Below are 19,673 nucleotides of genomic sequence, written 5' to 3' on the forward strand. Positions count from 1 at the left end.
TTCTTCTTTTTTTTTTGTTTAACGACAGGCTTATTCTCTCTTGTGCTTCGTTTTTACTTTTGTCTATTGCAAGAATCGAAAAATGGAAATTCACACTTTAGCATAGTACAATACGTTTGATGACAGTAAGTTCTCTAATTTAACCGAATAAGCATCCGGAGACGAAAAGACAAAATTGTTTTTGTGTAAGTGTTGTATTACTTTGATGTCTGCGTTATCATGGAAGTGTGTTGTATGGATATTGTGTAAGTTTTTTTTTCAGTATACGTGTATTACTGTGTATCTGTGTTGTATCAATGACAAATTATTATATCATAGCTACTCGGTAAGGATGTACGTTCTCATGCTGACTCGAAGCATATTTTCGGAAAAGGTCCGGAATAGACATAGAGTTGATACGCGCAAGATAAGTTCATACGAAGAGACGAGCGAGGCGAGCTCTGAGCTTCGTCATGGAGAAATTGGATTGGACTCTATTACGGGGGGCATGCCATTTCATTTTGCTTCGCTAACAGATGCACACGACTAAATCCACGTAATAACGATTACGGCAAGGCTTTATCGTGAGAGGTGTTTCTGATTCGTTAAAATTACGAAATATTTATCTAAAAATCTCGAAAGGACATTCGTTCGCTCATGGCTAGAATCTAACCAGTAGCGTTGATCGTTATTACACGTAGATTATTTGTGATTAGCCTCTATAAGTACTTTCCGTTGCTCCGACAGCAAGATCCGACACGGATATTTAACGAATTGTTCCAAAGATTTTTAAAATAATTATCTAGCAAGTCGAAATCTGGTAGTATCATCTACACATCGAGTATTTGTTAGACAGTCGTTTTCCATTGCTAAGCCATTCGTTATTTTTTTTTTTTTTTCATTTAAGACATATTTAACAATAAGTCTATCTCTCGAAAATCGACATGACGTATCATGGATACCTTTTGGCGGCATGCGAGGCCGCCCAGGACAAAACAACAGCACCCCTAACGTCGGGGCGAGCGCACGCGATGCTCAACATCACGCCGCGCCAACAAACTGCGTTCCAGGCGTGCAAACGCATTTCTCTTAACAGACCATCAATCCTCGATTATCCTGCCGACTCTTCTACTCACTTCCTGCAACCTGGCAGAAGCAGCAGCAACAAGCACAGCGACTTATCAAGGCTTCGCTGTGCACAAAATAATCTCTAGCTTGCCAAAAAAGAGAGAGATTCTCATTCTCTCCCTCTCACAAGGCGACAAGCTTCGTGTCAAAAAGGCTCCAGGCCGCTATCACGCGGCGAATTTCGGTCGAGCCCTTCAGCGCATGTCACGCACGCGAGCAAACTGTGGCCCACTTGTCAGCAATTCAAATCCGTTATTGTTGTTGTTGCTGATAGGTAAAGACTCGCCACTGGTACCGTTTGTACGGATAATGCGCGGCTTCAAAAATGCCGCTTCGCTGCTCGACTCCTCGTTGCTGTTGTCGGACTTGTTGTTCGCAGTCGAGCTGGCCGAGGTGGGCGGCGGTTGGTTTTGATTTTGAGGTGGACGGCTTCGAGGGCGGGGTATCTGATCCGCCGGCTCCATCAGACTGGAGTGTTTCTTACGCTGGTGCTGCAGAAGTTTTGCCTAGAATAAACGACGCTCGTTAATATCGGGTTTTAGATTCAGATGAACCGAGGATGCGTGACCTACTTTGCTAGCATACTGCTTATGGCACCACTGGCATCCCTGTGGAGCAGTTTTAATACTACCAGCAGCCTGGCTAAACGTTGGATTCGGTAAACCAGGAATGTCAAACTCCTTGTTTCTATTGCTTGGTGGTAAGGCTGCACCTGGATGATTTTTCATTATGTGCGCTTTTCGTTTGCTGCTACTTTTGTAAACCTGAAAAAAAACGACAAGTTACAGCAATTTTCAAATAATCGAACACATGGATTGAAGCAAGTGAACTTACTTTGTCGCAATATTGACAATAATAATCTCTCGTTTGTCGCAGAATTGGCAAACTAAGCTCTGGTACAGACTCGGGTGGGACATCTGGATGACGCTTAGCTAAGTGATTCACGAGCATACCCCTACGCTTAAATCCCACTTGGCAACGACGACATTTGTAAATAAAACGGTCACAATCTACTGGATTTGTCTGCTATAGAACAAAGTTACGAAAGATTAATTACGAACGGACGCATAAATATGTTTGCTAATAGACACCGCACGAACCTTTGGAATTGCTTTTTTGGCACGATTATTTGACGACAGTTGGTCCTTGTTAGTCTTTGGCGTATAATGTACACGAGTAACGTGATCTTTAAGTTTGTCCTTTCGTTTAAATTGTTTGCCACAATTCGCACATTGAAATTCTCTGCAAACAAGATATTTGATATAGTCGTTAAAGTCTAAAAATTAAGGTTTTCATTCTGTGATATTAATTGTTGTGTCAAAGTACCTGCGATCGGAGTGTTTTAATAAATGCATTCTCAATTTATCCGCTGCTGGAAAACATTTTAAGCAAAACTGGCACTCATGTTTTCGATCGAAATGATGTGCTCTAGCGTGTTTACGAGTAAGTGCATAGCTCGTAAACGATTTTGGGCAGTGAGGGCAAGTGAATGTTTCATATTGATTAAGGTGCGTTTCTGCAAAATCTTTCAAAGTCAAGACACGTCCGAATGCTTCACTGCACACAGGACACTCGAGAGTCTGTCTTTCTTCTGAAATAAGATATTTATTAATTTAAGTCAAACATACCTTAGCCATAAATGTAATATAGTTTGTAACTTACTCTGGTGAGTTTTCAAATGACGAGACAGAGAAGAGTTATTTAAAAACGTTTTTAAACAAACATTACATGTAAGTGATTCATTATCTTTGACACCATGTACTAGGCAGTGCTGTTGAAACTTCAATTTGGTTGAAAATCGTTTTGAGCATATTTCACATTTATAAATACTCGATGAGACAACGTTCGCATTTTTCTCTGAAATATCCGTTTGATCAGATTGCGTTACTTCTTGTTCCATTAATTCTAACTTAGAATCTGGAGAATTTTCTTTTTCTTTGTCTTCATCATTTAGTTTTGGAGATCCTGTATATTTAAAGTCTTTACTAACACTTCGAAGAATACTTATATCACTTGAATCGTTTTCTTTGATTTCGTTAACTTCTACGTATTTTCTGGAAAAAATTAATTATTATTTTAGACAAATGTTGTACAATAACATTCTAGTGTTCTAAGTTTAGAAAAAAACGTACTGGAATGAGCTACGAGTAGGTTTGCGCTTCTTTTGTAGTTTTGTACAATTATTTCGTAAATTATCGACGTTTGAATTTTCGGTAACTTTTTCATCGGCGATTTCGAGTGGTCCAGTCGTAATGTGAGACTGAGTGCAAAAATCTACAGTCGAATCTGGTGAGAAAAATCTTTTATAGTCGCAATTTCATTTGCTCTTTATTTCGAGCGTGACAAATATCTTACCTAAATTATTTTTAAATTTTACTTCAAGTACTGGTAAATTTCTACGTTTACCATATTCGAGACTTGGACCAGCTTTCAATTCTTCATTGGGCATTATATTCCGAGTTGTGAGAAACACTATGCCATCATTTTGTTGACTTATAACTAGGTTTTGTTCTTCGTAAGTTTTAGCAGGTCTCACAAAACGCATCCAGTTCGATGAATCTGAAAAAAATAAAAAATTTAGTTTTTCCTCTTTATTTCTAAAGCAACAGACATCATTTTACTTACTTTCGTCGGAAACGTCGATCTGGAAAAAGTCGCCTTCCTCTTTGGATTCTAACAACAACGGTAAACCCTCAATTTTCGATCCATTATAAGGGCGTAAAATGCCTTCTATTGGACCAAACTGAGTACGACGACGAATATTTCTTTTTGCAAAGATACCAAACTCTGTTGATTGCGCATTAATGATGTCAGAAGATGGTAGTTTCTCAATAGATAAGTAGAGGCCTGGTAGTGTTGCAACAGCTCTAGAAGGAACTGGTTGATCAGCAATAGTGCATACACTGTGTAAAGTACAATCTGCCACATCTGTGCAAGTGCTATCACAGTCTTCATTATACCCTAACATCATTAAGATTTATCAAAATTTTGATTGCCCAATTTTTGTTTAACCCTAATACATGATCTATGTCTATCTTACTTACATAGGCTATTATCTTCAATGGATTGATCCTTTGGCCACTGAACTTCTTTCTTGTTTGAATCCAAGATTTGATTTGGCTGTTCAGTAAACTTTTTAAAATTTTTCATTGTTGATATTTGTGCGTTAGTTTCATCATCAATATCGTGTGGTAAGATGGTTTCTGCAATTTGATTGACATTTTGCTCCAAACTCGAATTAAGTTTCATAGGATTCATGACATTGATATGATCTTCTTGCATGACCAGAAAGTCTCTCGTAAGTGTGAGATCAGATGCTGAAATCCCTGACAGCATAAGTGGAGTAGATGAAGGTTCCAGCTCTGAATTTGAACCTACAAATATACATGTATAGTTTAAATTATCAAGACCTTAAAAATTTGGATGAGCAAATTACCTTGTATGAGCATTAATTCATTCCCAACACTCGAGACTAGTCCATCACTTGTACTGTCAGTAAAATCTTCAGAATTGTCACTTTGAGACAGGCTGGGATTTGATGATTGATCGGTAAGCTGAGATGAATATCCATTTGTGATTCGTACTGCTGATTCCGATGTTGATATGAGGGGTGAAGAAGGTTCCTGAAGAACAACCACTGAATTGTGGAATGGTGAGGATGGCAACGGAACAGGAGTAGGAGAGTATCTCGCAGCTGAACTCATATTTGGATCATGAGGACTAACACGATGTTCAAAGTCCGACAAGGGAGAGTTGGCCCTTGACGAAAAGGAAACTTGCTCGTATGGATACATACGACCAAAATCTCTGGCTTGATCTTCGACATACTCCACCTACAAACAATTATGATCATTAATGTACGCTGTCACTACTATTTCTGTATTTCATACAAAATTTACAAAGCTAGACCTCCTAATTAACGTTAAAAAGCAAAATCATACTAGCTTTTCACTGAAAAACGCGAGTAGAGCCTCAAAAACTCGCATTGAAAAGCATCCGAGCTATGTATGTCACGATTGTTTAGACCTCAAAAAACGGACACTCACAGTCAAAAATAGCAGTTTGTTGTTGAGCTTCCTCGGATTATCGCAGAAAGTCGACGAGGAGACGATGTTGTCGTCGGGCCAGTTGCTCTCGTTGCAGACCTTGTCGATGATAGTCATGTCCATGGGGTCAGCGATGACAACAGGGGCCCCCTCAGGAGGGCCCCTTTGGTCCATTATACTTCAGAGCTGAATTATCCCAATTCGCTGCCGCTGAAAGCCCAGATCGAGAATCGCATTACGTTACGAGATCATAACAATAATACCACTGCGCTCTGTGTCTATGTATATATGTATATATGTGTGCGTATATGTATATAGCTGTGATGCCATGCACTGGACACGGTAACAGGGGAAAGTAGGCTACTGGCTGGATTCGAAGAAGAGCTGAGAGAGCGAGGGATTTTTCACGAGAGACAAGGTTGCTCGCGGAGCAAATGAGATATTACTAACGTGTCGGTTCGTGCCTCCACTGCTGGACGCGCTGTGGATATCGGGTGTCCAGCGTCGAGGAAACAGGACGACCAGCTAAACTGGGTAGTGATTTGGAGCGAGTTACCCGTTCATCAACAATCGACTTTCAGTGATGCTCATTCCTGGGGAAAGTTATATATAGATGTAGCTAGTAGTCGAGTGGTGATGAGAACCACTGGGGTGGCGGGAAATTTTGAATGGTATAGGCTATATAAATAGTGACGGGCAGGTGTTTTTTGGTGTTTTATCGAAGAATAATTCAAAATTTTTGTCAAAAATCATAAACAATAAGTGAGTACTTATCACGCCGTTGGATATCGGTCAAATACGATTGATTGCATATCGATTGTTGATAATCAGAATATTTCTACTTTCACGTGTTTTATCGACCACGTGATAAGTATAATCTATTGTCAAATGATTTTTGTTTTTTGACAGAACGCTCCAGTTTGATTTGCATACCTACAAGTATATTGTTTGGAAAGTTTTGAAGGATAGCCACTGCTCTATTATGACAGATGCAGGTATAGTAATTTGTATAATTGCACTATAAGTATTCTAAGCAGACGAAAACAAATACATGAATACCTTGATTTTTAAGAAACGTATAACCTTACTTACCTTGATAAGTCTAATACGAGTGATAACTATATGTCGCCGACTTTGGTAGTCGGTATTTTTCTTCTATGCTGTATCGATTGTAGCTTATAGTCGTGAGTTGTGATCTGAAATTCTAACCTTTAAACATTATCGCGTTAAAAAAGAACGATATATGTGATTAGCGACTGTTGTTGAGATAAGCCTCCCTTCTCTAATTCAAGATTCACTCACCCGTCCAAGTGCTCCAGTATAACCGTGAATGGAAAGTTTAGATTATAAACTAGAACCGGAAAGTTGAGTCTTGTAAGAACTGAGTTTTTAGTTCATTCCTGTCGCAGTGTCATTCAACAATAAGTTTTGGTAAGACATACAAGCATACAAGCCTCAAACTGTCATCGTGTACACCTCCTTTTAGTACTTATTGTTGTTAATTTTGTGTAAATTGTTTTTCGTAGAATCATGGTTGACTTTAGTTTCTTGATAAATAAAAATGTTGGATTTGTTGGCGGTGGAAATATGGCACAAGCAATTGGTCTTGGACTTGTTAAAAAAGGTCTGTATGGGCAAACTTTTATATTGTATTATTATTATTTACTGTTTCTTTTTTCTTTAGGTGTCATAAAGCCTAATAATATATGGGTATCAAGTCGAACTGAAAAAACTTTGAGTGTATGGGAGAGTGTTGGTATCAACATCACCTTCAATAACTATGAAGTAGTACAAAATTCTGATGTTATATTCTTAGCTGTGAAACCCCAAATGCTAGATGAAGCATTAAGAACTTGTAAACCTCCTCATCATACCACTGGCAAACTTTTTGTTTCTGTAATTGTTGGAATTCCTTTAGATACTTTAGATGAAGTGAGTCTTTCTTGTTTTACACTGAATCTAATATTTTCACTATTGACATTTGTTATTCATCGTATGAATCCTTTCAGAAACTGCGGGCAGTCGACAGTTTTCCCAAGATTATAAGATCGATGCCAAGCACTCCAATGATGGTTGGTGAAGGAATAACCGGTTAGTACAATTGTTGACAAAAATAAGTACCTATAATGTGCCTATACTGTATATTAAAGTATAATGTTTTTTTATAGTTTACTGCAGTTTGAGAACTAATGAAGAAGAAGAATGTGCTATAAACTATTTGTTCTCACAACTAGGGCTTTGTGAAAAAATTCCTGAATCTCTTATGAACAGTGCAGGAGGTCTATCTGGATCTGGTCCTGCTTACGTATGTTGATCAATGTATAAAATCAGTATCTTGAATATTTTTTATAATAATTTATATTAAAATTTTACCATTATGTCTCAGGCATACATGATAATAGAAGCACTTGCTGATGGTGCTGTGAAAAAAGGCATTCCACGAGCTTCAGCTACAAGATTTGCAGCTCAAGTACTTGTTGGTGCTGGAAAAATGGTATTAGAAACTGGAAAGCATCCTGGATTACTGAAGGATGAAGTATGCTCACCTGGTGGCTCCACCATAACTGGAGTCCATGCAATGGAAACTGGTGGTGTCAGGTACATTCTAGTTTCTTCAAGTTTCTCTACCAAAATGTATTTAATATCTAAAATTAAACAAATTCTTTTTCAGAGCTGCAATGATGAACGCTGTTGAAGCAGCTGTCAATAAATCAAACGAGTTGACCTCGTTGTTGGGTAAAAAGTGAAGAGATAGTTCAGTATAATGAAGAGGTATTGATGTACTTATACATTGCCTATTTTCCAAGTATCTCTATACGTTTCAATAATTTATTAAGTAACGATACAACACAGTTGAATGGACGTTCCATCGACAACGTAACTTATATTTCACTCAGACAATAAAGCCAAAAATATTTTGTGATAAACGTTACAGTTTAATTATTGAATGCATTATATAGTAAAACAGCATGAAGTACAAGAGCCGTCAACACTGATACATCAGTGCTCAGCTATTCAATTTGTCAGTGAATATACCCGACGAACCAATCCAGCGCATCTCCGCCCCGACCACCAACGGCTGCTAAGTAGAAAAATTAATTTTCCCCCAAAGATCATTAAAAAATGATCGATTTACGAGGACGTCGAAGGGTAGCTTATCAATTCACATGCGCTGCACACACAGGGGGAGAAACTAGCATCGCATATAAGTGGCCATATCTCTCTCTCTCTCTCTCTCTCTCTCTCTCTCTCTCTCTCTCTCTCTCTCTCTCGGGGTCCGTTGTCATCGATGGGGGAGAGTGTATACCTTATATACCTAGTTCAGCAGGGCAATTACCGCGTTGTTAAAATCCTATTTCCATCAGGGAGGCATCGTCATGCGCTGCTGCGGCCCGAGCGTTAACCGAAGCAACAGATGACACGCGTAGGTAAGGAGAGACCCCTTATTAAGAGGCGTATGGACTCTCGTGTGCGGCTCGTGCCATGTGGCGATTTCTCACTTCTTTTTTTTTTCGTCCGAAGGGGAGAGACAGCTTTTGGCTTTACACGGAGTTATGCGCACGTCACCCGGAAACTGGCGCTTCGCAGGACTGTACTGTGTGTGGATCGTGATAATTTGCCGCTGCGTTTTCGGCTTGACTTTCGACGGGGATGCATCACACAGGGTTTGGGGAAAATACCGCTTTTTACGAGGCTTTGTTTGGTTTATCGGGCACGAGAGTGGCTTTCATAATTTTCTTCTTTTTTTCGGGTGTACCGTTGGAAATTTACGGCGTGCTTGCTTTTTACGGTCTTTATACGATTTCATTTCCTAAAAGAAGCTTTATCACCGCTGCAATGTCAATACGCTGCGTAAAAGCGTGCGTCCTATAAAAAATGCATTTATATAAAATACCGAAACTCGGATAAACGAAAAAAACCGTTTGAAAAAATTATGCAAATTGCAGCACTGATGCACCCCCTCCAACTCTGTCCATCGCTCATCCTCGGAATAAAAAGCCATCACCTCGTCCCCTCCCAAGCTCGACAAAAGCCCCCTTATGAAAAACTAAATTACCCGATAAGAACAGCCCTATACACTGCACAGCGACGATATTCTAAAACCTCTCTAATAGCAGTCTCTCTCTCTCTCTCTCTCTCTCTCTCTCTCTCTCTCTCTCTCTCTCTCTCTCGGCTTATAGTGCATCGCGTCGGAGGGATGAAAGGTGCATCCGAGTCAAGAAGACAAAAAAAAAAGAAAAGAACGCGTATACATACAGGAGAAAAAGGCGGGACGAATCCGGCGGCTATTGAATTAGAGGTAGGGCACGCGCCAGCCGCGTGGCGATACTCATCTATACCGTTGTGTTCTCTCTCTCCCTCGCATTTGTGTGCCCCGCGCGGGTATAAGGCCCCAAACGAGACAGTTGTGCACCGGCGGGAGGAGGGACGAGATATAGCGGTGCAGTACATGCCAATCGCAAGAGAGAGAGTATATGGGACCACGTATGCGTGACGGCACGCGATCACCGCTATATTTATTGTACATTATGCTCGAGCTATTTATGTAGATCGTATGCGTGTTTGTGCCTCCGAGTGCGGGGGTTGGGGGATGGGGTGAAGATATACGCATCTCTCGGCCCTGTCGTAACGCTTGTGTGTTCTACTTTGTGGAAATGCGAGGAAAGTTGAGTTGCAACATTTTTTGTATATACATATAGTAGAAACAGATTTGTTGATCAGACGAGATCGTTTGTGTATGTATTAAAATCGCATTTATTCATTGTATTTACAAGTTTCGTTTAAGAAAAATAGCTTAAGAAAGTGCACTTTATAAATATCACGCTAAATAATTTATAAAAGAATGACACGGTCTTACATATTAGAATTTCGAACAGTTCGCGGTGGCGCCCAACTTATTGGTATTCATCTTTGGCATGCGTTTTTTTCGCTCTCAAATTACAATGTGTTTTCGCAGCACGTTCCTTTGATTATTAAATATACATTTTTTCTCGACAAACAACCGCGCATCTTATATAAACAACTCTTTTATAATAATATATAAAAAATGGACAGAGCTTATCTGAGTCAATCTCAATAGTTGCGATAATGGCATAATGTCAGCACAGGAACTTTAACTGTATTCTATACTGAGTCGTCTCGTTTGTACAAATATATAATATAAACATTTCGCATTTCATGCAAGTATTCGAGATATCGCGTATGCATAATAAAAATATACTTATATAAAATTGTTATACCTAAATATATCGTATATTTTGTTCAACAGAACTAGTTAATACTCATCACTTACGTGCGCCAAAGGCAACCGTTATTATCTTAAGTACTTAGCTGTATTAATAATATATATTTATCAAAAAAGAGTATTACAAAAAATTAACTAATCTCACGTCTCACGCTTCGCCATTTCATACTAATTATCCCCCAAACAAACGATCTCGATCGGAATAAATAAAACCAAACTATATAAATAGAAATTCAAAAAAACTAAAAAAAAGTGTTCTCACGCATACGAAAATATTTTTATTCATCTCTTCTCGTCGTGCTGCTTGAGTAGATCGCACAACGCGGCGATGTAGGTCTGAGCCATCTGCAGCGTCTCGAACTTGCTGAGCTTGTGATCGGCTCCGAGACTGGGAACGACTTCGCGAAGTTTGTCGAACGCGTCGTTGAGTCCGTTCATGCGGCGACGCTCGCGAGCGTTCGCCGCCAAGCGCCGACGTTTCAGAACACTCGGGGATGGTGGGACGTCCCTCGATCGACGGCGACTCGCGCTTTTGCGAGGGCTGCCGGTATCCGGTTCGCCGGAATCGGTAGTTTTCTGAGGGAAGGGATGGAGACGATTTTAATCGATTTGTTCATTATTGACTTTCAATCGAGTATTGGCCAGACGTTAACGATCAAATGGCAGTTCAGTAAAAGGTTCTCGAGGAAACGAAATACCAGTAATCATCACACACTAAGCAGAGGGTTAACTAATGGAACGTCAACCTACCGGAGTGGCTACGTTGCAGTCCCAGCAGGAATCGGCGGATCGGTCGAGTGGCCCCAAGTCGTCGGTCCTCCCGCCCACAAGTTCAACGCCTCGCATCTGCGAATGATCTTGCGGTGGCGTCTCGTAACACCTGTACCAACTGCCGCCGCCGCCGCCGCCGCCGGGGTTATTGTAGTCCGTCGAGTTCTCCTCGTATACCGGGACTCGAGCGCCGTTTCCGTAATCCGGCGAGTAGTGCGGTGCTTCGTATCTACTGAAATCGCATATAGCCATTCTTTTTATATTCTTTTGAACATTTTTAAATAATTATTCATGCTTTCCGAAAGTGGAATGGCACCCAATTAAAAACAAACTCCCCCAAATCGAGATCATCAACCCCAATCATCCACCACCAACAAAAAAAAAGAAAATATGCAAATTCAACGTACCTCTGCGGGGTGAGTACTACAGCGTAGGCCGACCTATCGTAGCAGCTGTCAGCGGATTGCGAATATTCATGATGCCCGAGTCCCTCGCGATGGTCCGTTAAGTGATCGCTATCGTCCGAGAAATCGCGCGAATTATACGAGCTGCCCCTGAGCTTCTCGTACTTCGGCGGCGTGTACGGCGGCGACGAGTAGACCACGTAACTCGCCGGTTGCTTCTGCACCGCTGGTACCGCGTAGGCCATCGTCAGCATCGTCGGCGAACCGGTCGATCGGTAATCGTTGTGGTTGCTGGAGATCAGAGCCATCGCCCTCTTCTTATCCGTTTTCTATCTTCTCGCACTAGACGCACTCGTAGGTATTTAAAAACAAACGTCACTGAACAAGGTACTGTACAAATCGAACGAAAACCATATTTAAAAAGAAATCGGTATGGAAGAGAGAGAGAGAGAGAGAGAGCTCGAGAAGAGCGATGCTCGCGGCAGCGAGCCCGAGGAGCGAATGCGCGCGTGCCAAGCTCTCCTCTCGGGGGCTGGCTCGACATCTGGTTCCTTGTGGCCGTACGTACTCATCCCTTAGATAATGCGCACCTGGTCGCGCGCCTACTCCCACCTCTGCCGACCGCACGTTTCATTCAGCCGAGCCCCGTGTTCTCAGTCATTAGCTACTGCTCTCTTTTTCTTATACGTACATATACGCGATCCTCGTCGTCTATACATATACTATATGCGTATACCGTTTGGGGTATCTATACATATAGGCATGTATCGACAACCGCGGAGAGGCATGAATGGGAACCGCGAAAGTATACGAGAGCTACTTCGTTATAATCAGGCTGCGCATTGTCGAAAGGAGGCGCACCCACGGAAGCGGACTTCAAACGAAAGATGCCCATTGATTTCGGCGGCTACTTCCTTCCTTCTCGGTTTCTTTTACGGGTGCTTTGCGAAATGCTGCCGAGGAGGTACAGGGCTAACGAGAGGCTCGTTTTGCGTTATTCTGGACTACGCTTTCTTCGCTGTTTTATTTTTCAATAGCAGTTGCGGAACGAGTTTGCATTGTACTTCAAAGAAGTATGGGAAGTTGGAAGATTTTTAAGGCAATATGGATTTGTGGAAAGTAGTTACGAAAGTAGAGCGGACAGGACGGACGCCTATTTGTTGCAGGGAAACGTTGATTTCAAGTCTTAAATATAAAAGATTTATTCTTAATAATTTACTTATAAAATAGTACATATATACAGAATATTGTAAGTACTACGTTGCATCGAACCTTCCGATGCCGAACACCAAGTTTCGTCTCGTGAAATGTAGTCCGAGAATCGGCGAGTTTTTCGTGCCGAAACTTCTTAAAAGGTAGGCCTCTGTGTTTGTCTTGACGTCGGGATTGTGAGATACGTTCACATCCTCCAAACTCATTTCCTCTGCCAGCTTTGTGAAGTCCCACAGTTTTATGGAGCAGTCCAAAGAACCTGTTGATAGTATTAATCGTTAGAAACGTAATTCATTAATGCGGTTGATAATGTTGAAATCGATTAGCTATGCGCTTACCTGACAGTAGAAGATTTCCACACCTGCTGAACGAGAGGCAATATATACTTGCTGTGTGACTAGACAGGGCCACGACCAAATGTCCATGCGCAAGGTCCCATATCAGAACTCGACTGTCGGCGCCAGCAGATGCTAAAAATCTTCCTTCGATAGAAAAGGCTAGCGCGTAGATTGGCGCTTTGTGCCCAGTCATCAGTCGCACTTGGTTGCCGGATACGCAATCCCATAGTCGAATGGTCATATCACTAGATCCAGATGCTATGTAATTGGAGTTCGGATGGAATTGAACTACGTCGACATCTGAATAATGACCGGCGAATATTCTCAATGGTTGGTGGGAGTCGGTTGCCCAAAGCCGCGCTGTTTTATCGTGAGAACCGGTAGCAAAGTAGTAGCCGTGAGGAGAGAATCTGACCGACCAAACGGGAAAGAGGTGGCCCTTGTAGCAGACAACGCAAGTCCATGTGTGTAGTGACCACAATCTCACTGAAAACAGTTATGCAATTTTATTAAGCACTAAATATTTAATTGTTTTTAATAAGTTTTAACTCGCGTTATTTACCTGTTCCGTCTTCCGAGCATGAAAGCAATAAATTTCTATCTGGACTGAACGAGAGGCAGTAAACAGGTCCGCTATGACCATACAACGTTCTTACTGATTCCGCTGTTTTTTCATCCATCATTCTTACTAAGACGTCGTCTAGAAATTGTTATTAAGTTAAAAAATTATTAGACTAGTAGTTGTTTGGGTCGATATTAAAGATATGAAGCAAATCAATATACCTGCTTCTCGGTCTACATCTGCTAGCTGTTCCCCATCTTTCATCATCCTCAGTTTTTGAGGAACTAAACTAAAAACTTTGATTGACGAATCGCTAAAGCCGACTGCAAGCAAACTGGAATCTTCAGCAACTTCAGCAGCTATAACACTGTTATGATACAAATTATATAATTTAATTTATTATTGAAAATGGTACCCGTTAAATACTGTTTATGCAAACTCTAAACGTTACTTACGTATTGACAGAGTTCATCAAAGTATAAAAACATATTGATGGCAAACTATCAGAGCCTAAAATAACCCTTTTTGACGCCTCTCTTAGTGCTTTAATTTTTTCAAGCTTATCAACATCTTTTCTGTAAACAAAAATGATTTAAATTCAAATGCATGTTATATGATGAATCAGATACAATAAATGATAAAAGAAAAATGCTACTTACAAATTTGGTAAAGGCATTCTTCCAATAGGTGGTGCATTAGGATCCGATTTGGTCTTTTTTGAAAACAGAGGATCCTTTTTGGTTTTCTTTTTCTTTGGTTGTCCATCTTTATCCCTATCCTCTTCCTCTTCTTCATTAGCAGCTGAACTGACATTTTGTATATCTGGTTCTTTCAAGAGTCCATAATAAACTTTGGCCTTGTTATCTACAATGATAATAAGTATTAGTTATGAAATAGACACATTACCAATACACACAAAATATTTGTAGACATACCTTGTCTTGTGGCTTCTCCTACCAAAGCGCCAGACGTCGCTTCAATTTGGCTTTTGTTTCTAGCAACACCTTCGTACATATCAAAATAGAGGTGCTCTTGTATTATATTCAAAAGAATGGAATGCTTTTTTTCTTGCAAATATCTTTTGAGTATCGATAATGTATCACGAGACATTCTGATAATAAACTGATTGGACCTTTAGGAATGTACAAGAAGATTTAGTACTGTTGTAATTTAAATCCCCAATACGTTCTTTGATTTTATGGCTCAATACTCACTTAAAAGTATCTGTCAACTCGTTGCCTGCCATGTGTTCTCGTTTCGTTACATGTGCTAGCTTTTTCAAATCATTCTGATAATATTCTTCTAAACTGGCGCTGTGCTTCTCAATAAGCTGTTTTGCTTCTTCGGAATGATTGTTGTACACAAGTTCTAGATACATGTGCACTAATACGGGATACAAAATAGTTCCCAATTCGTGCTACCAAAAAATGATACATTAATGCATATTCAAGAAAAATAAACAGTATAGAGTTGTATAAAAGACACGAGACTCACTTTATAAATATCCAAGGAGCCCTCTACAAACTTTTTTAGCTCTCCGTACGACTTCTCATACAGAGCTGGGTCACCTTCGCTTTTGTACGCTGACAAAACACTGTTAACTTCGGACTCGCTCTGTGGAGTATCCTCGACCGTGACATCCTTGAGGTTTGCTTCTTTTCGAAACAATTCTTCAGTCTCCTGCAAAACAAAGACAATTAGAGTTTACGCGAGTTCTAAGAAAACGTATTTTGAGGTTATAATTTGAATGCACTTGACAAGGCTGGTAACTTACTTTGAAGTTGTATTTGTGAAGCAGCTGCAGAAGAGCAAGCATGGTGCTCTTGTCTCTCTCCATTTTAAAAATTATTTTCGACCAACGACAAATAATTAAAGTATTAAAAAGGCCATCGATGTCGGTACAATACCAGAAACCGCCACAACAAACTCAAACAAACTTGATACGTCTCGCGTTTTTTGACACACTGCGCGCGAGGTCTGTTTTCGGTAAATGCGATACTAGCGCCGCGTATGCACATTCATGTCTGAGTGCATTTAAGGAAGCTTCGCTGAGACGCGCGATTTTCAAAACAGCCGTAGGGTGGAGATAAGGTAGAGTCGTCCTAACGTCTTAATGAGAATTTCTAGATTATTTCTGTGCAACTACTGTAGCGAACAAAGAACTAACAATTAGTACAATGGAATATTACTTGCGTTAAAAGAAAAATTCGCGTTTTTCCCTCGTAATCATTGTGACATCATCAAGAACAAGAGATATTAGTGAGATAATGCTTTAGGATTCTGCATAAGTCCACCTATTTGATTTCCGTTTATTATCAACGATTTGCTTCACTTTTAGGCATATGAAACAAGATAGAAAAGGTCCGGTTGTCGAAGACTGATAATAAAAATTTCGATATTCCGCAGATCAGTATAGGGTAAAGGCACTAGTAGTCGGCCACTTAAGCCATTGGACACTTAGTGGTCGGCCATTTCAGCTGTATATTTAGTTTTAAAAGACTAAACAAAAAAAGTAATATCGAAAATTTGTTCAGTGAAGCACAATTTAAAAAGATTATACGACGAAATAAAACAAAAAAAGTACCTCTATTTATGCATTCATACAATGGCCGACCACTGGACTTAATCAGAAAGTTCATGTACCAGTAGTTGAGCACTTTTTTATACTTTCAAATAAGTAAATTTGAATCTTTTTAAGCAATGAAATAAGTTTCAATGGGGCAGACAAGTTCTATGGATTTGTATCGAACTAATTATTTTGCCTATAATAAGCGAAATTTATTTAATTAAAGTTAAAATAAAACTAGTCAACTGCTAGGGGGTGGCCAAGTACTAGCGCCTCTACCCTATAAACATCAAAGTTGCGTTTTCTCGAAAGCATGAAAAATCAACTTTAAGCGTCTCTTCCGGGAACCCACAGAATTGTAATAAATGGAAAATAAATAACGGTATAAATCACATCGCTCATCCATATCGCCTGACACTCATAATAATGGTATTAATTAAAAGTCCATATCCATCAGTTTCTAATAATTAATTAATATATTATTGCGCGTGTCAAGCGCGTCTACAATCGCAATTTCCTTTTTACAGATTATTATTATAAAAATGAAAAAAATATCGGTTAACGTTATAATCCCCTTTACAGCATTACAATATTATTTGAATATTATACAGGTAAAAAACACACGATGCAAGGGGAAAAAGTCACTGACATTGCCAATACGAGCGGCTGATTTATAATACTACGAGTTTCTCCTATTACGTTTTTTGTCTACAGTGGGCCAGGAAACCGCAGTATAAATCCACACAATAAAGCATGACACCATATAATCACGTATAAATACACAAAAACCCGATACACCATCCATCCGCAGGCTCATCAGCATAATGCAGGCTTTTTCGGGGCCTCACCGGGAGAGAGAAGATGTTAATGAAGACGATCTAGTCCTCTCTTGAAACTTTACCATCGCCGCTTCCCTTTACTATGTTGCAATCGAGCGTCGTGATTGCCTACGGAGTCGTCCCGGCGGATTTTGGGACCGCTATTAAATACGTAACACTCGCGCGCCAAACACGTGCTCGCGCGAGGCGCATCTCTTCGTTCTTCTTTCATCTTCTTTCATAATACCGGTCGCCTACGCCGGTCAACTATCCATTATAATACAGGTGATGCCGCACGATGGAGTCGAGTTTGTTATTTAATTTTACGATTTTTCGAAGCGACGGTATTTCCTTATTGTTGCTTTTTTTGTCGTTCTATTTTCAGCGCACAGCTTCGGCTCTTTTACGCAATGGAGATTCCGCGATTTACATGGGAATCGTATAGTTTTTTTTCAGATCGTTGCAATTAGCCGTTTAGGCTCGTCCGCTGGATTTTCAGGCTAATTTAGTGTTCGGATCCGCATCTCGAGTTCGCGATGCGGGGATTTTAATGGATTAAATAGAGATGTCCGTCTTTTTTAAATTAACGATTGAAATATGTTAAGCTGCTTTATTATTATTTTAATATACGATCACGCGGTGGACGTGTGGGTCCATGTGTGTAAAAGAAACTCGAGGTTTTCTATTTTTCGAATTTTCTGTAAACAGTCGCACTACGATTCGATTATTCTGTATATCGCGTGAGAAATGAAAATTTGTCCTCAAGGTAAATTAAAATTTAATGTTCAACGATAAGATTCTCATCCGATTATCTTGAATTAATCACACAGCGAATAAATGAGCAAATGCTTGAAAAAATTTAATATCTCGAAAAAGGATGTGTGAATTCCCCAATCGCCATGAGCTATCGAATAATTGCTATCCTCGCATCGGTCGAAAGTAAAACTGTTTCCTACTTAATAGCTTTCGAGAATTTTTTTTCGTCCAAATAAAAAAATCCTTGCTGGAGAAATTGATTTTTTATGCAAATCAATTATATTTGCAACGCGGAATAACTTTGAATTCGATTGTGATGGTTGAATTAATATTTGTACGTCTCGTTCACAAAATTACATTGTTGCTAAATTTAGGTGGAAATTTGTTTCATTTCAATTATAAACATTTAATCGAAATGCTATGGAATATTTGAACCAAATATAAGCTTGTCGTGATTGAACAAAGAGAATCATGTATTACTTTTTAATTATAGACGTATGCACGTGGGTGTTGTTGTATTTGTTTGTACATTGATTTCTAAAATGATCCTATATTAAGTGCAGTCGTGTATTATTGATGATAATGCTGCTCACGTAAGATTAAATGCGGTTAATTATTTACAGTATAACCGAAATCTCTTTATAAGGAACTGATGTAACTTTTATAGATTTCAATTAATAATTGTTATTGCGTTAGCAGCTAAGTAATTTGAATATTCGCGCGGACTAGATTTAAAACCTGCACTAGTGTAGTAATTCCGAATTATACATTCTATCGAGAAACTGCTCTGGTTCGAATAGATCCTGTTCTCTTTCTCGTCCGAACCGTTGACCAGCACGCATCATCGCACCTCACTCAATAAATTGTACAGTCACAATTAATCCGTGTAAATTTATTGAGCCTTCTCCATCGTCGCCTACTTCCACATTAAACCCCATCAGGAACCAAATGTATATGATTTTGCAAAACTCAGTAATAATTAAAGTTAAACATTATACGACAAAGGATCAAGGATAAAAAATCATCAGGAGCAAAAAAATTATATGAAAATACGTATTTATTGAGAAAAGATCAATAGAAAGCGCTCATCAGGCAAAAAGCTGCCGCGATCAGTCGCTCATAGCTCGTCTTGTAAATGCTCTATTGCAGTGTATGTACAACGGTACGGTTGAGGTATAAATCCGGTTATCGTCTTCTAATCAGGAAAAATCTATTGCAGTTGTTCGGGGTGAGCCTGAATGTACTCGAGGCTCCTACGAATGGCCTCGGGGATTGCTGGAGCCTGGGGAAGGTGGTCACCCTGGGGCTGGAATCCGTTCTCGTCGGCGACGTAGCTCAGCTTGATGGGGGTGCCATCGGGAGCGGTGTATTCGTAGGTACCTTGGGAAGCGACGACTAGGCCTTCGTCACCTATTGCTTTGGGCGCGCCTGACTCGGACGCACTGATTCCGTTCTCCGTCTCAAAGCTGTAAGAGTACGCGCCTTCAGGGGAGCTGTCTTGGGCCTGGCGAAGGATGGCAGCTTGGTGCTCCTGCTGGGCGAGGGCGACGGCCGCGAGGGCGAGGACAGCAATCTGGAAGGGAGAGAATACAAGATTAAAGTTATGGTCGTGTGAAATTTCGAGCAGTCGATATAGCAGAAAGTTTAGCGAGGAGAACTCACGAAGAATTTCATGTTGATGCTTGTACAGTTTTTGGATGACTGCCGAATGATCCGGAAGGTTTCGGCCTCTTATTTATACCGACGCGTCGAGCGAAGAAGAGAGGGCGTCTGTGATAGCACTCTCACCTGTGTGTATATTTGGAAACACTTTCACGTTTGATAAATGGGGAAGCGAACTTAACCGAA

General features: G+C 40.2%; 5 protein-coding genes across 9 annotated transcripts; 1 reads left to right on the forward strand and 4 right to left on the reverse strand.

The window, feature by feature from the left end:
• Positions 1-6: 6 nt before the first annotated feature.
• Positions 7-5,738, reverse strand: LOC100678344 (PR domain zinc finger protein 10). Of its 2 annotated transcripts, none has more exons than XM_031924456.1 (13): positions 5,604-5,738; positions 5,154-5,363; positions 4,544-4,940; positions 4,152-4,481; positions 3,733-4,068; positions 3,463-3,666; positions 3,240-3,393; positions 2,770-3,161; positions 2,434-2,698; positions 2,208-2,349; positions 1,942-2,130; positions 1,680-1,871; positions 7-1,613 (listed from the first exon to the last, which is right to left on the reverse strand). In XM_031924456.1, exons 2-13 carry the CDS (start codon positions 5,325-5,327, stop codon positions 1,302-1,304), a joined length of 3,087 nt encoding a protein of 1,028 aa, XP_031780316.1. In that variant the 5' UTR covers positions 5,328-5,363; positions 5,604-5,738; the 3' UTR covers positions 7-1,301. The 2 variants fall into 2 exon arrangements, with proteins under 2 accessions (XP_031780316.1, XP_031780315.1); XM_031924455.1 differs by having other exon boundaries at positions 1,942-2,133.
• On the forward strand, positions 5,489-8,080 carry LOC100122100 (pyrroline-5-carboxylate reductase). 4 transcript variants are annotated; one of them, XM_031924460.1, is made up of 10 exons: positions 5,687-5,915; positions 6,063-6,148; positions 6,226-6,337; positions 6,446-6,584; positions 6,680-6,777; positions 6,838-7,085; positions 7,163-7,244; positions 7,322-7,458; positions 7,540-7,751; positions 7,825-8,080. In XM_031924460.1, the coding sequence occupies exons 5-10, from the start codon at positions 6,684-6,686 to the stop codon at positions 7,898-7,900; spliced, it is 849 nt and encodes a 282-aa protein (XP_031780320.1). In that variant the 5' UTR covers positions 5,687-5,915; positions 6,063-6,148; positions 6,226-6,337; positions 6,446-6,584; positions 6,680-6,683; the 3' UTR covers positions 7,901-8,080. The 4 variants fall into 4 exon arrangements, with proteins under 4 accessions (XP_032453209.1, XP_008204330.1, XP_031780319.1 ...); XM_032597318.1 differs by lacking the exon at positions 6,226-6,337 and having other exon boundaries at positions 5,489-5,687; XM_008206108.3 differs by lacking the exon at positions 6,226-6,337 and having other exon boundaries at positions 5,511-5,915.
• A 1,810-nt stretch (positions 8,081-9,890) lies between these two features.
• Positions 9,891-11,445, reverse strand: LOC103315751 (neurogenin-1). Its single transcript, XM_032597320.1, has 2 exons — positions 11,149-11,445; positions 9,891-10,974 (listed from the first exon to the last, which is right to left on the reverse strand). Exons 1-2 carry the CDS (start codon positions 11,419-11,421, stop codon positions 10,681-10,683), a joined length of 567 nt encoding a protein of 188 aa, XP_032453211.1. The 5' UTR covers positions 11,422-11,445; the 3' UTR covers positions 9,891-10,680.
• Positions 11,446-12,750: 1,305 nt separating this feature from the next.
• On the reverse strand, positions 12,751-15,674 carry LOC100122129 (transcription initiation factor TFIID subunit 5). Its single transcript, XM_008206111.4, has 10 exons — positions 15,460-15,674; positions 15,180-15,365; positions 14,900-15,102; positions 14,621-14,817; positions 14,345-14,549; positions 14,141-14,260; positions 13,907-14,052; positions 13,686-13,823; positions 13,124-13,609; positions 12,751-13,044 (listed from the first exon to the last, which is right to left on the reverse strand). The coding sequence occupies exons 1-10, from the start codon at positions 15,520-15,522 to the stop codon at positions 12,830-12,832; spliced, it is 1,959 nt and encodes a 652-aa protein (XP_008204333.1). The 5' UTR covers positions 15,523-15,674; the 3' UTR covers positions 12,751-12,829.
• Positions 15,675-19,035: 3,361 nt separating this feature from the next.
• On the reverse strand, positions 19,036-19,499 carry CPR39 (cuticular protein RR-1 family member 39). The gene is made up of 2 exons (NM_001167802.1): positions 19,488-19,499; positions 19,036-19,398 (listed from the first exon to the last, which is right to left on the reverse strand). Exons 1-2 carry the CDS (start codon positions 19,497-19,499, stop codon positions 19,036-19,038), a joined length of 375 nt encoding a protein of 124 aa, NP_001161274.1.
• Between the last annotated feature and the right edge of the window lie 174 nt (positions 19,500-19,673).

The sequence above is a fragment of the Nasonia vitripennis genome, chromosome 2 (assembly GCF_009193385.2).
Source record: "Nasonia vitripennis strain AsymCx chromosome 2, Nvit_psr_1.1, whole genome shotgun sequence".
In the NCBI taxonomy this organism is placed as follows: domain Eukaryota; kingdom Metazoa; phylum Arthropoda; class Insecta; order Hymenoptera; family Pteromalidae; genus Nasonia; species Nasonia vitripennis.